Source organism: Notechis scutatus, chromosome 7, assembly GCF_049901735.1.
Source record: "Notechis scutatus isolate UNSWTSFEM ecotype Mainland chromosome 7, rNotScu1.2, whole genome shotgun sequence".
Lineage (NCBI taxonomy): Eukaryota > Metazoa > Chordata > Lepidosauria > Squamata > Elapidae > Notechis > Notechis scutatus.
In genome coordinates this window covers 15,559,734-15,575,727 of record NC_142015.1, presented here as the reverse complement: position 1 = coordinate 15,575,727, position 15,994 = coordinate 15,559,734, and the positions used below count along the sequence as shown (strand labels likewise).

The 15,994-nt window shown below is 37.3% G+C and overlaps 1 protein-coding gene across 1 annotated transcript in view; it reads right to left on the bottom strand.

Moving 5' to 3' along the window:
- Positions 1-13,576, bottom strand: part of HEPACAM (hepatic and glial cell adhesion molecule) — a 28,799-nt gene extending 15,223 nt beyond the window's left edge. The window contains exon 1 of the mRNA XM_026671415.2: positions 13,390-13,576. Coding sequence (XP_026527200.2) covers positions 13,390-13,474 — 85 coding nt within the window. The 5' untranslated portion in view covers positions 13,475-13,576. The remainder of the gene's footprint in view (positions 1-13,389) is intronic.
- Between the last annotated feature and the right edge of the window lie 2,418 nt (positions 13,577-15,994).

Below are 15,994 nucleotides of genomic sequence, written 5' to 3'. Positions count from 1 at the left end.
ACAGGCAAAAGAAGTTATTTGCTCAGAGGTTTTTCATCCAGCACCCCAAAAAATTCTATATGCCTTGAACTTTTCCATGTTGTTTGGAAATACCAGATCGTATACATGCTTTTCTGAAGGTCTCATTGTGAAAATATTTACAGACCCCCCACATCCCAGACATAAATTGTTTAAACTTCTACCCTCAAAACGACGCTATAGAGCACTGCACACCAGAACAACTAGACACAATGACAGTTTTTCCCAAACGCCATCACTCTGCTAAACAAATAATTCCCTCAACACTGTCCAACTATTTACAAAGTCTGCACTACTGTTACTATTAATCTTCTCATCACTCCTTATCGCCCATCCCCTCCCACTTGTGACTGTATGACTGTAACTTTGTCGCTTGTATTCTTACGATTTATATTGACTGTTTCCTAGTATGATTTGATTGCTTATTGTACCCTATGACCATCATTAAGTGTTGTACCTTATGATTCTTGACTCTTGATGAATGTATCTTTTCTTTTCTTTTTAATATATTTTTATTAATTTTCTTTTTTTTTTACATCATAAAACATCATGATATCAACAACGTTCTTGGCATCTATACAAGATTTTGGTTTAAATATAATACATTATATTGCATTTATCTACTATTAAATAATATCTTTAGCTATAATTACTATTCTTATATCTTTATATAGTTTACAAAATTTTATTTTACTTTCTTAAGGGTTGTTTCAATTAACATTTTTGTCTCACTTCTTGGTTCTGTTTGTTAGCCATTTATACCAATTGTTCCAAATTGTAAAGAATTCAGAGTTGTCTTTTTCTTTCAATTTCATTGTTAGCATATTCACCTCAGCACCTTCTGTTTTTTTGTGTATTATTAGTTCTTCATTGGGGGTATTTGGTGTTTTCCATACCTGTGCAAAGACTATTCTGGCGGCTGTTATAATATGTAACACTAGGTATTTTACTTCTTTTGGTAGTCTTTCTTTAATGATTCCTAATAGGAAGGATTCTGGTCTGAGCTCAATCTGATAGCCAGTGATCTCTTTTAACCAATTTTTAATTTGAATCCAGTATGTCCTGGCCTGGGGCACATCCACCACGTGTGATAAAATGTACCATCAACTTTTTTGCACTTCCAACATTTAGGACTCATGTTGGGGTAGAGTTTTGCCAATCTTGTTGGGGATAAATACCATCTATAAAACATTTTATATATGTTTTCTTTGTATGCTGCAGATACCGTTAATTTATAATTTATATTCCATATTTTCTCCCATTCCTCTAATTCTATAGTGTATCCAAAATTCTGTGCCCATGCAATCATTGTACTTTTGACTATTTCCTCTTCCATTTTAAAATCTAATAAATATTTATATATTTTAGTTATACATTTTTGTTCCGGTCCCATTAATATTTTATCTAGTTGGTTCTGCCCTTTGTCAAATCCAAAATCTTTTGAGTCTTTTTTATATTTATTTTGAATTTGCAAATATGGCCACCAATCGATTATAATTCCATTTTCCTTCAGTTCTTGGTTTGATTTTAATTTCCCTTGACTATCTAATAGTTCTTCATAGCTTACCATTTTCCGTAGGTCTAATCTATTTGGATGTATTATGGCTTCCATGGTTGACAGCCATCATGGGATTACTGTATAGTGTTTACCTTTGATTTTTTTCCAAATTGTAATCAATGAGTCTCTTATTAGGTGTTGATTGAAATAGGTATGTATATTACTTTTATTTTCCATAAAAATGCATGCCAACCTATCAAGAGGTCATGTCCTTCTAATGTTAAGATTCTCTTGTCTCTTAATTTAATCCAATCCTTAATCCAACTCAACACCGCTGCCTGGTAATAAAGCTCCCATTCTAGTAGTCCGAGACCACCTCTGCTCCTATTATCTTGTAATAGTTTCATTTTAATACGTGGCTGCTTGCCCAACCAGACAAACTTGGATGTCATTTTATTTAGTTCTATAAAAAAATATTTCCCTAATTTAATTGGAATCATTTGGAATAGATATATTAGTTTTGGTAAAGTATACATTTTCAGTGTTGCTATTCTTCCTAATATAGACAATTTCAATTTGGCCCATAATTCCAATTCTTTTCTGATTTGCTTAATCAGTTTAACATAATTGTCCTCTTTTAATGATGAACATCTGGTGATATACAAATTCCCAGGTATTTCATCTTTTTTACTATTTGCTGTCCCATTGTTTTCTAATTCTACTTTTTGTTTTGTTGTACAGTTTTTGACTATCATCTTAGTTTTATTTTTATTTATTTTAAATCCTGCTGCTTCCCCAAATTTTTCTATTTTTTGCAACAATATTGGTCCCGAATTCTTTGGATCTTCCACTATAAATACCAAATCATCGGCAAATGCCTGAACTTTATATTCCTCATTTCTAATCTTAATTTCATAAATCTCTGGGTTTTGTCTGGTTGCAGCTAGCAACACTTCTAAAGACAAGATAAATAACAGAGGCAATAATGGATACCCTTGTCTCACTCCTTTTGTAATTTCAAAATCTTTGGTACGATCTCCATTTAATAATACACTTGCTTTTTGATTTGAGTATATTTCTTGTAGTGTTTTTTCTATATTAGTGCCAAAGTTCATCTTTTTAATTTGATATAGCATGAATTTCCAATTGATATTGTCAAATGCTTTTTGTGCATCTAAAAAAATTAAAGCTGCCTATTTTTCTGGGTGAGCTTCGTAGTATTCAATCGAATTTAGTACTGTCCTAATATTGTTTTTAATTTGTCTATTTGGCAGGAAACCATTCTGGTCTGTATGTATAAGTTCACTCAAAATTGGTTTCATTCTTTCTGCTAATATTGTCATAAATATCTTATAATCCGTATTTAGCAACGAGATTGGCCTATAGTTCGCAATTAGTTGTTGATCAGTGCCATCTTTTGCAATTAAGGAGATGTATGCCTTGGACCAGGACCTCGGAAGTCTAGCTTGCGTTAATGCCTCATTATATAGTTCCAGTAATATTGGTTCAAATATTCAGATAAATTTTTATATAGTTCGCCTGGTAGACCATCCAGGCCTGGTGTTTTATTATTTTTTTGTTTTTGTATCACCTTTTGTAACTCTGTTAATGTTATTTCTTTATTAAGTACTTCTCCATTTTCTTCTGAGATTGGGCTCAGACCGTTTCCCTCCAAGTAGTATCTAATGTTTTCTTCCCTAACATCTTCTTGCTTATAAAGCTCGCCAAAATACCTTTGCGCAATTCTCTTTTTCTCCTCCATCTGATAATACATTATCCCTTCCTCATCCTTGAGTTGCTGAATTAGACTTTTCTCTTTCTCTATTTTTAATTTATGGGACAACCACCTTCCTGGTTTATTTACTGATTCAAAGTAATTATGTTTAAGAGTTTTTAAGTTACGTGCATTTTCCTCAATATCTATCAAATTTAGTTCATGTCTAATCATCCCTATTTCTTTCTTAACTTCCATATTTTTGGGGTCTTTTTGGAGCTCATATTCAATTTTTTTAATCCTTTCTTGTAATTCATTCTGTTTCTTCCATTTTTCTTTATTTTTCTTAGCTATATATAGGCTATTGATATGCCTCTCACAAAAGCCTTTGTAGTGTCCCATAAATTTTGTAAACTAGTATGTTGTTTTAGATTAACCTTAAAGAATGTTTCTAACTCATTTTTAATTCTTGAGATAGATTCTTTTTCCTTTGTTATTTGTGAATTTAATATCCATCTCCTTTTCCTTTTACTATGTCCTTTCCATGTAATTTTAACTGGGCTATGGTCATCCCATATATTAGGCATTATCTCTACTTCACTAATGTCTTTCTCGATTGCCCCATTAACCCATACCATATTGATTCTGGACCAAGATTTTTGTGGACTAGAATAAAACGCATATTTCTTCTCATTTGGATTCATCTTCCTCCATATATCTTCCAAATTGGTCTCATGTGTTAAATCAAAACATTTTTTTGGTAGAATTCTCTTTTTTTTCTTCCTAGTCCCTTCCATACTAATATAGTCTTTTTTAACATCAACAATGGCATTAAAATCCCCTATCAAGCAAATATTTTCTTCACCTACACTAATTATTTTATCATACAGTCCCTTATAAAACTTCTTCTGGTTATCATTAGGGGCATATATCCCCACTAATAGTAATTGTTTTTGATGTAAATTAATTTGTATCATTAAAATTCTACCTTGTTCATCTGCATAGATTTTTTTTTGCATTTATCTCTTTTTTTACGTAAATTGCTACCCCTTTTTCTTTTGATCTGCCAATGCTGTAAATAATACACCCAACTTGGGATATTCTAGATATTTTTTATGCTGCTTTTGGATATGTACCTCCTGTAGGCATATAATATCAACATTTTGTTTAGTTAATTTGGTTAATATTTGTTTCCTCTTAATCTGGGAGTTTAATCCATTGATGTATCTTTTCTTTTTATGTACACTGAGAGCATTTACACCAAGACAAATTCCTTGTGTGTCCAATCACACTTAGCCAATAAAGAAATATATTCTATTCTATTCATTTCAATAGGTTTTGGTAAAGATTGAGCTGGATTATACTTGATGTGCCTTGCAGGAAAAGTCAGCGGTGGGTGAATGAACTAAATTAAGAACTGTGAACTCTATTCTCCATCCCCACCACTTGCTGAATCTCTTTTTAGAAGGTGGATCTCACCAGGCTTCTGCTGATAATCATCTGAAATGTAAGAAGTGACTCTGAAGTTGATCCCATTTACTTGATACCACACATATACGGATATAATTAAGGAAACACTTCACTACAAACACTAAATTGAAGAAGTTAAAAGTGGAGGTGAAAAGGAGGAAACATTTAATTGAAAATACAAGAAACCAAAAGTACAAGAAACCGTGTCAATTCTGATTTGCCTGAGTGGAAAGGCTGGAAAATGACTGGAAAGGCTGCCCTAAAAATTTTTATATTAGGCAAAACTTGTCTGGTTTCTCATGTTTTAATGTTACAGGAGAAGAATGGGAGTAGAGCGATTCTATTATTTAAAGTTAGCTCTTCAGTCCAACGTTGTTTGGTATAAATATCCTGAGGTTTCAGAAGGATTGATTCCTATGACTCTGTTTCTATAGATAGAATCAGGAATGCAGGATACAGGTAGTCCTTGATTTACAACAGTTCATTTAGTGACCATTTGAAGTTACAATGGCACTGAAAAAAGTGACTTACGACCATTTTTCACACTTACAATCACTGCAGTGTCCTCATGGCGATGTTATCAAAATGCAGGTGCTTGGCCACTGACTCATATTTATGACCACTGCTGTGTCCCAGGGTCATGTGGTCACTTTTTGTGACCTTCTGGCCAGCAAAGTCAATGGGGAGGCCAGAATCTCTTAACAACCATGTTACTAATTTAACAATTGCAGTGATTCACTTAACAACTATAGCAAGAAAGGTGGCAAAATGGGTCAAAATTCACTTAACAATTGTTTCACTTAACAACAGAAATGTTGGGCTCCATTGTGGTTGTAATTCAATGGCTACCTGCATATCCCTACAATGGAGGGAGAGTCAAGAAACCAGGATGCATCTGACCACAAGGTTGAGATGGAAAACACATTTCATGTCATGTGTCGTTTTTTGAACATTTCAGCTGCCTAATGGGTAGTCCTCGAGTTATGAGCACAATTGAGCCCAAAATTTATGTTGCTAAGTGAAAAATTTGTCAAGTGAATTTGCCCCACTTTATGACTTTTCTCGCGACAGTTGTTAAGTGAATCATTGCATTTCTTAAGTTAGTAACCTAATTGTTAAGTGAATCTGGCTTCCCCATTGACTGCTTGTCAGAAGGTCTCAAAAGGAGATCACATGATCCCAGGGACACTGCAACCATCATAAATATGAACCAGTTGTCAAACATCCGAATGTAAATCAAATGACCATGGGGATGCTGCAAGAATCGTAAGTGTGAAAACTGGTCATAAATTACTTTTTTCAGTGCTGCTGTAACTTCAAATGGTTGATGGGGACACAAGCTAACTAAAAACTATGATGTAGCATGACCCGCCGCGCTGCAGCTTTGGTCTATTCGGGGGGGAGAAAAGAGAGGGGGTTGTGGTTGTGTTGGTGTTGTTTTGTTGGGGGGGGGGGGGGAGGGGGGGGTGTGTATTTGGGTAGGGGAGAGCCCACCCTTTTTTTCCTATCCTTTGGAGGGAGGGGGGGGGGGGGAGGAGAAAAAAGGGTGGGGGGGGGGAAAAAAAACTTTTTTTATTTATTTAACGGGGGCAGGGGAAAAAAAAGTGTGTTTGGTTTGTGTGCCTTTTTTTTGGAAGCGGGGGTTATTTTTTTTGTTTGTCAATTTATCTGAGTTCTGGCGTCCTCCCAACTGTGTGTGTGTTTTGTTATCTTTTGAAGTCTTCAATTCCTCATCCTGCCGTGTCTCATTAATTGCTGCAGCGTGGTTTGTGTTGGTTTTTATTTATAATCTATATGTACTTTGGGTTCGGACGGAATTTCTTCCCTTTCAAAAATGTTCTTGGGAGAGATTTTTCTCCAGCCAAGGATAACTGGACATTGGGGGCCAAGTTGGAGGTATTAAAGGGACTCTACCTATTTTTGTACCTTTGTTGCTTTTATGCCACTCCCCTTTGAGTCATCACATTGTCAGTTCAAGGCAAACAGAAGGAAATCCTATGCTCAAGAACCACATGGTTTTAAAAAATGTGCGGAAACCCACATTTCTGATTTAAATTGACTTCCTTGTTGCATCATGAGAAGTTTCTGAGGAGATCTCCATTTTCCTTTCTGAAAAAGCACCCATGTGGAAGGGGCACAGATTTGGTAGAAGCATAGGAACAAAACAATTGGGATAAGAACAAATAATGTCAAACAGTGGAGGAAAAACAAATCAAAGCAGTGTCCTCTCATTCATGCTGCTTTTCTTTTATTCCAATCTATTTGGGCTTTTCTTAGAAGAAGAAAAAATCATTCTGGGATTCCCTCTAGAGGTAGGACTTTCAACGACTAGGCTTCATCCTGGATAACTTTTTGAGATCAGCTAAGGACAGCTAGGTGCCACATTGGGAAGTTTAAAAATATACCAAGCCATTTCTATTCTCTCTCTCCAAAAAAAACCCACCCCTGAATGGATGAACTCATCACCAGAGTTCAGCTCAGCTCAAGGACATCTTTAGCTTTTAATTACTCACTGATATGTACACTTTTCTACACACTTTCTCACACTCTCAACGTTGGCTTTTAAATATTTATTTTCTTAATCTATATGGTCATTCATATATCTTGCCACGTTTGTACATAACTTCAGCAAACATTGCCCTTATAGTCATGTTCCACCACTGGAATATGAATATCCAACAATAGACAATGTATTGGTATGTAACAATACCTATTTCAAAAGGCCCTCAAAGAGAGATTTATCCTTCTTCACATGAAGAGAGGTCTACACCTTTGCTTTACCTGGTTACTTATTTATTTCTATTGCAGAAACACAAGGGACTTCTGGGTTGAAAGGATTAGCTGGGGACATCATTGTTGCCCTGGGGATGCCCAGTTGGGGGGGGGTCTTTTCATATCCTTGGAGGAGCTGGAGTGTAGGACGAGGGCTCAATCCTGCCCCACAGCAGCTCATGGGTCTTGAACGCGGGCTTGCTAACTTCCTGCCCAGCGTTCCAACCACTCGAGCCATCGTGCTCCTAACCTGGTTATGGAAGACTGACAGATCAAAATAATACAAACGAAATGAACAGGCCAAAGAAGGTTCAAACTACTATTTATTAGTCCAAAACTAACAGCTTATAATGAATCATTGGTCTCTTTCACCAAGAAATGCCACAAGGAGAACGAGCATCACAACAATAGACTGGTCACACATAGAATATGGATCAAGGGCAGCTTTGATCACATTATAATTAATATACGATAAGTAGTAAGGGTGAGATGGGCATTTTTAAGGAGTATTATGCACGTGTTCCTTGATAACCAATAGTAGCCTTGGGGTTCTACAAATTACATAAACATTTTAATTTTTCTAATAAGCTGTATGACCCTTATTACCAGGAATGAGAGAAGAGTGCACACCCTTGATATTTCTGCTTGTGTGGCTTGAACTTTATAGCCATGGCAAACATAACACTAGGGTTCTTTTATAAAAGCCCCCAAGTTATATGTTTCTAGAGCTCACAGAAATGTATAGTGGAGAAAATATATAATATTGCATTAAAGAAGCAAAGTGTGTGACTTTGTTATTGGGGGTAATTTTATTCTGTTTCCTTAAAATTCAGACCATCCAAAGACTGAATCCATTACTGCACAGTTGTCCATGGGGCATGGTAAAAAAATAAATAAAGATGTAATTGTGTAATTGAAGCCTTACCTGTTTTTATGGGCATCATGGTTACCATTTTGCTTTTTTATTATTGCATGTGGAGAGCCCTGATCAGTTAGCTATGATGCTTCTTATCAGCTGCATTAAAACAGATTTTCAGGCTATATCATGAGTTCCATAAATCTAACAGGAAAAAGGACTTTACTTATACAGCTCCTTCTACCTTAGAAATACATTTTTTTAACTTATTGGTGAGTGCATAACCAAGCCAGAGGTAAGATCAACTACTCTCAAACTGTTTTAATTTCAGATAGTAGTGATTCTCTCTCCTGTGTAGCCAGTTGTCTTTCTACTCTTGCTAGGAAGTGTTAGATGACACATCAGCCAGAGCTCTGCTATCTGCCTGGTAACACCTGCTTCTTTCTCATTTGAATACAATTGAATTATTTATTAATAGATTTTTTTTATCCTGCCATTCAGCTAAAAATCAAGTGGCATATATTCATACAGAGAAAAAGTTGGGTCGTATTTATAAGCTTGAAGTATAAGATTTTTATCACAGAAAGGAAAGGAATAGTGAGTGCATGGGGGGAGGGAACCAATTTTAAAGCTTATTTATTAAATCGCATTCCATGACTGAGTGATGGCCATGTTTTTTCTGTTCTTTGCCTTACCATCTTCAATTCTGTCCCTCAGCTTGTATAAAGTATCTTGTACATACATTCCTAATAGTTCCATGTTTTTTAAAGTAACTTTCCCAATCTAAATTTATTTCAACACATCTCTTGCTATATATTCTTTTAAAAAGGCGATCACTTCTTATACACATTCAAAAACATTGAATATTCTAAGACATGCTTTCATTCAAGATTCATCTTTCTAGAAAATGCTATTTTCTACAGGTGTTTAGAATTAGAAGAAGTGTACCCTGGTGGAATTGATGTGCGGCTTTTACCTGGGACATGGCCAACCTCAGTCTCCAAGATCTTGGTGGCAGATTTCTTCTCCATCCCTACAGGAAAGACCTCAAAGCAGATCATCCCCTGAGGGAAAGGCTCTTGTGAGAAGGATGAATGGCATTCAGGGGTCTCAGCTAGGAGAGGGTATATTATCATCCATCTACCTACCTACCTACCTACCTACCTACCTACCTACCTATCTCTATCTCTATCTAGCCATCATCTATCATCTATCTCTGTCATCTAGTCATCTAGCTACTGTATCTAGATAGGTAGATAGATAGATAGATAGATAGATAGATAGATAGATAGATAGATAGATAGATAGATAGATACTGTATCTGTCTGTCTGTCTGTTTAGCTATCTTTCTATCCAGCCATCTATCCAGCCATGTATCCAGCCATCCTGATGTTTTAAACTTATATATGTATATCAGTGATTCCATGAACTCTGTAGATGCCGTCGGCTAAAGCAGGGTGTCTTCAAACTTGACAGTTTTGAGACTTGTGGACTTCAACTCCCAGAATTCCTCTTCCGGTCATGTTAGCTCAGGAATTCTGGGAGTTGAAGTCCACAAGTCTTAAACTTGCCAAGTTTGGAGACCCTTGCCGCTAAAGAAACAAAATCTATGCTTTGTCTTCCATTAATTTCCCCCAATCAGATGCTCTCCATGGGTTGCATGTTATGGGAATCGATGTCCTAGCCCATCTGGAGGGTGTCTGGTTGAGAAAACGAGTTTAGACTACTGGAGGAAGGGAGGTCGAAATAACTGGGTGGTTCTGCTTCACTGCAGGTGGGCTAAGCTAGTCCCTAGATGTTCCTTTGAGGGAATTCTTCTAGGGTTGGGACACTATGAATAGAATCAGGAGTGTTTGTTCGCTGAAAGACGTTTGGAAACACTGGGCAGTCATTCAAGCTGACTGTTTTGAAAGCTGTGTACTTCCAGTACATTTTGTATCCTGGGCAAAGGAGCTTCTTTGCTGGAAACAGGGAGGGTGTGCTGGTCTCCTAGGCATCCGATCCAACATTTGGGGGCAGACTCGAGACTGCCAGGAGCCAAGGACAAAGCTTTTGGTTGTGGGGCTTAGCTCCTTCCTGGCTCTAATTTAAAAGGCTGGAGTATAAGGAACAGCAGCATTTCTGATTCATCAAGTTACATGAAAGGCTTGGCAGCATCACCAGCCAGACAAAGGAAGCAGAGGCAGCCTCAGATAGGGATGCTTCTGGTTTGGCGTGTCTTCAATAGAACCCAAAATGGCCTTGTTCATAGCAATGCACCTGCTCGTGGCTTTTAGCAGCCACTGTTGGGAATATAAGAGTGTTAAATTTGCTAAATTAGTATTAACTAAATCAGATGAAGTGTATCTCGAAGAAATGGGCAATCTTTTTGATCCAATGAATGCATTTGGAATTTTGAGAGCATGTCAAATCAAAATGGTGGCTACCTTGGGTCTAGCTCTGCACAAAGCCATTTTGACTAGAAGGCCTACATTTTCTTTGGTTCTTTTTTCTCTTCTGAAGAGAGAAGGGGGCTCTAGTTCAAAACAAAGCATTGGGTAGAGCAGAGGTATCAAATTGGCACCCTGCGGGCCAGATGCGTCATGCACAGGCCACGGCCACCCCAGGTCTGCAAATGAGAAAAACATCGCAAAATGTAATGTGATAGCAACATGACATGGCAACCTGTGGGCTAAAGTTACCCAGTCATATCTATTATTTTAGGAATGTGTGAGTTCCCATATAGGTTTCTGAGCATTTAGACTGTTGAGGTCCACTTAGCTTCAAGTCTGGGTTTTTCAAGTTGATGTCCTTCAACCCTAGAGAATTCTAGCCTATCTATATTACTGTATTGTAGTAGTGAATATACATGATCCAGACAAGTTACCTTTCCATGTATTTTCCTTAGGGCACATTTCATATGCACATTTCCCCCAAATCATATGCTGGTCAAATAAAACAAGGTTGGATTCCTAACAAGGAAACCATTTAAAAATGGCCAAGAAAAGATGGGAATACCCCATTATATTAATTAAAACAAGCAATTCAGTCTAACAATGCAGGTTACAAGAAGACATTAATCTACATAAAATGAATGTGATGATTTCTTGATCTTAGCTAGCTAGCATGGAATAATTACTGTATTAAAAATAGAAATATATTACATAGCTGATGGCAATACCTAGCTTATCTTGACTAAGCCTTCACAAAAGCTAAGAAAGTTGTGCCTGATTGATACAAGGATGGGGGACTAGTAGCAAATCCCAGAGTTACCAACTACACTGGAAAGTCAAAAGGACTAGGTCAGAAGACAATAGCATCACTGCCAAAAAAAATGGCATGGACATGTCCATGAAGTTATCAGGAATCCAGCTTGAATCAAGGAAGCCATTTTCTTTTTCTTTAACATCTCATGTAATAGAATTGATCCTCCAGCCTATGCAGCTATTATTTTAAAAAGTCCCGATATTCATTAAGCCTTCATTTTCTGGATTCACACAACACCAAGCTGTAAACCATGTGTTAGGAACTGCAGCAAAGAAATATGCTCATATGGCTTGTTACACACTTGGTCTTCTCGTTTACCTAAGTTAATGCATAGGATTTGTGGCTTTCACTCTTCAAAGAGCTAAATTTGTTTGTTTCTTCAGGTGTGATCATACCTGAGACCTGTTTGAAAATTTCCCAGCTTGATTGCTTCGCCCAGATGCTTTCCCAAAAATCAGACCATCTGACTACACCTGTTCATGACTACAAAGGAACAAACAAAGCTCGTACTTTCAAGCCACAAATTCTATGCATTAACTTGGCAACCAGGAAGACTAGGTGTGCAAAAAGCTACATGAACATATCTCCTCCACTGCAGCTTCTAATGCATGGTTTATGATTGTGTGTTATGTGAATGCAACAAATGATAGCTTAATGAATACTGACACTTTTTGAAATAATATAATTCATTGACTAATCAAAAATAGCTGTTTCCTTTTCTAAGTATCATAAATGGAGAGAATAGAGAGGTACATAAGCATGGAAGGAAGGAAGTGTGGATTAAACAATCTGGTGCAAATGTTTTTTCTGTGTCCAAGATAGGTGACATTCTAAATTATAGATTGACATAATATGTTACAGTGTAACATAATTATCTTTAAAGGATCTATCTATCCATCCATCTACCTACCTACCTACCAGATTCTACAGTCGTACAGATTCACATCTTCTCCAGCGAATGATCCCAACCAGGAAAGTCTGCCATAGATTACATAATAGTTATTATCTCCATGTTAATCTTTCACATATCAATTCTAACTAGACTACTTGGAAAACTACTAAAAAAGTATCTTCACTATACAGTTGGGAATGTTATAGTTATCCACTCCTTGGCAACTTAATCTTAATGTAATATGTTGCATAATCCAGGAAGTTCAAATCACAAAATCAGCAGTGCAACACTGTGTACAATTGCTCAGACGCGAAACTCCCATTGAACTCAATGTCCTAATTGAGTTAGATCCCACTAAACCAAATGTCCAAATAAGCAAGTATACCCAGTATATATATACAAGTATATACATATTGATTCAAGAGAAAATTCTACGAAATTCACTGAAGCGTCAAGGTGTATACTGTACTGTATACACACATAGGAAATTTAAATATTGCTAAGATCCATCCTTTTCTTTATGCCATTATCAGTCCCTTTTCTGTAAATATTATCAGCGTAGCTTGAAAGTCTTGTTTTAAAAACATACCTGAGCAGAACCAGTATTCAAGATGCATTCCTTCAAAGAATTCCCTAGATTTAGAGATGCATCGATCTGCAATCTATTCTATAAAGAACAGTGTAATAACTCTTTTAAAAAAAAACAGCCACTGAAATGCATTTAAAGCCACCTTGTTTCAAGCACAGAGCTGTGAAGGAAGAGATATTTGGACCATTCTGATGTCTCTGCCTAGAAGCTGGGCAATTCACACCCAGGCATTCAGCATCCAAAGAGAACCTTCCTTGTTTCCACAGGAGTGATTGCTTGACCCATAACTCAAATACCTTTTGCCCAAATGTTTTTAAAAAGACTAGTTTCCTACCTGCATAGTAGATTACAAAAAGGCAGACGATATGTACGAAACCCGGAGTGCTGAGAACTCTGGACAAAGCTCTTTCTCTCTTCATTTTGGGTTTAGCTTTAGATCCTTCTCACACACAATTAGCATGTTTTGTCCACTCCAAGCACGTCCCTTAGTACGGCTTGGAGTTTGTTCTGCTACCACTGAACTCTGCCAAGTCCCCTTTCAATAGACAGAGCTCTGTGTGTTGTTGTGGATTGTTGTGAAAGAGTTTGTTGGATTTTATGTTTTTACCCTTTTTTCTTTCCTTTGGGTCAGACCTAAGACTTGGTGAGCTGAGATTTTTAGTGCCAAAGGATTAGCTAATCATATTTAAAAACAACACAGGCTGTATTTCTGACTTTCAAAGGCAGCTTCACAGAAAATTCCTGATTTAAAATTGGGGAAAGACCCAAAAACTCAAGATTTCTGATTACTGCAGTAGCAGATTTTCCCAGTGCACATTCTTCTGGAATAAACCCCACAACTATTCCCAATCAAGATGAAGTTACATAGTCCTACATACGTTGAGAAGTACTAGATTGAATCACATCAGAGAAGGCTTATATTTCAGAAGTACTTAAATGCATGTCACATTGTATGAACAATACAATATGTGACATAACAAATAATTGCTTGGATTTTGTGGCTTTAAAATGTAGATATATTTGTTACAGTCTCAATTCATCCTTCAATGTTTTGCATATATAGCCCAGAATGAGGTTGAGGAAAACTTGGTTTCATCTTGGTCTTTATTTCAAAGGATTCACCCCCAAAAAGTGGATTTGGCATAAGAAAAGATTATGCTTTCCAGCACTAAAACCTATTTCCACACTCACTAACTACGGTAATTGATTCTAGAAGTATCTTAAAAAGAAAACAATGTTCATATGAGCAAAATAAAAACAGCTATCTTAAAGAAGTTATTAGAAACGTCTGCCAACTCCAGATTTCAATGTTTTGCAATGTCAAGCAATTGCAAACTAGCTAGTCACAAAGACCACTTTAATATAGTTGTTTCTTCCCTTAAGCCTTTTCTATTGCCAGCTCTGCCTCCACGGTCCTCATTAATCCTACATCTTCCTAAGAATGCCAGCATTCCAGATTTGGGGTACAAATTAGACTCCTTTTGTTACCCCCAAACTTTTTAATAAGGCCTGGTTAGCAGATAGTGCCAATGGCTGAAATGAACCCTGCTGGCTACAGTTTTGTTGACGTTAATGACATTCAATATTTAGTGCTCAGCAAAAATACCATTTGTTCAAAAACGGCTGATGAAAAGAAAAGAAAGAGAAAGGAAAAAGGAAAGGGAAAGGAGATAGAAATGTCCTTCATTTGACTTAACATTGTTTATTGTGTACACCTCCCAAATTCTAGCAATAAAAGGTCTCTGGGAATCTTTCCTTTTACAGGATGCTGAACCCATTTCCAAATGTCTTGATCTATGAGAGACTGTTCGAAGAAAAAAAAAATTCCAATTTGATGCAAAGGTTTCTGTAGAAACAACCACCTAATCCAACTGAAATTTGCAACTGTGCCTCTATAGAGTCAGGAACTCATAGTCTATAGCAGGGGTCCCCAACCGCCGGTCCGCGGACCGTGCACGGGCAGCGGAACAAGCCTTACCGGGCGCTGGTTGCTGGGCGCCGCCATCTTTTTGGTAAAAAAGCGCTTCCGGTGAGCTTTTCTGGGTAGGAAGCTCACCGGAAGCGCTTTTTGTCATAAAAGATGGCGGCGCCAGCGCTTCCGTGAGCTTTTCCGGTAGAAAGCCATTTCTACCCGAAAAAGCTCACCGGGCGCTGGCGCCCGCCATCTTTTTGATGAAACAGCGCTTCGGTGACGCCACCGCAAGCACCTTTTCGTCATAAAAAGATGGCGGCGCCAGTTGACGCCGATGCCGGGCCACGGCGCCCAGCTGATGCCGGAACCGGGCCGGCGGCGAAAAGGTTGGGGATCCTGGTCTATAGCAAAGGAAGACAGTACAGCATTCTCTTGAAAGTTGCATTCAGCTGCTAGCTTATCAATATTTTTGGTAAAAGTATTTCTGATTGCATCATGAACTAAATCCTATTCCCAGAACTAAGAAGGAAACCACAATGTAGAAATGGAAACAGTGCACGTGATGTAGCATAGACTTAGAGGATTACAGTGAAGCTGCTTTCAGATTTTTGTCTCCTCCAGTGAGACAATTTGGCACGGTGATCTCCTACTTTGACACATCTCACAGATATTATGATAGAAAGAGTGGAGGGAACCACTCTGTACAAATGGATAGAAATAGAGGATGTAAATACCGTAACTAAAGCTTTGGTCCAAATAATAAGCGTGCCACTCAGCATGAACAAATGCTTTAAAATTATATCTTGAGCTATGAGTTTAATCTGCTTAACTGCTGTTTCCCTAGAAGTATCCTAAAGCAATTACAAGAGTGCCTCTGAACAAGAGACAATGCCTTAGAAATATACTATGGGAAGCCTCCCCCCAGAAGAATGAGATATTTTGGGGAATATTGAGAGGCAGATTATTATATTTCCTCAAAGGAGAAAATGGAAAAACATGTTCTTAAGAGGCAGAAGGCCTCAATGTG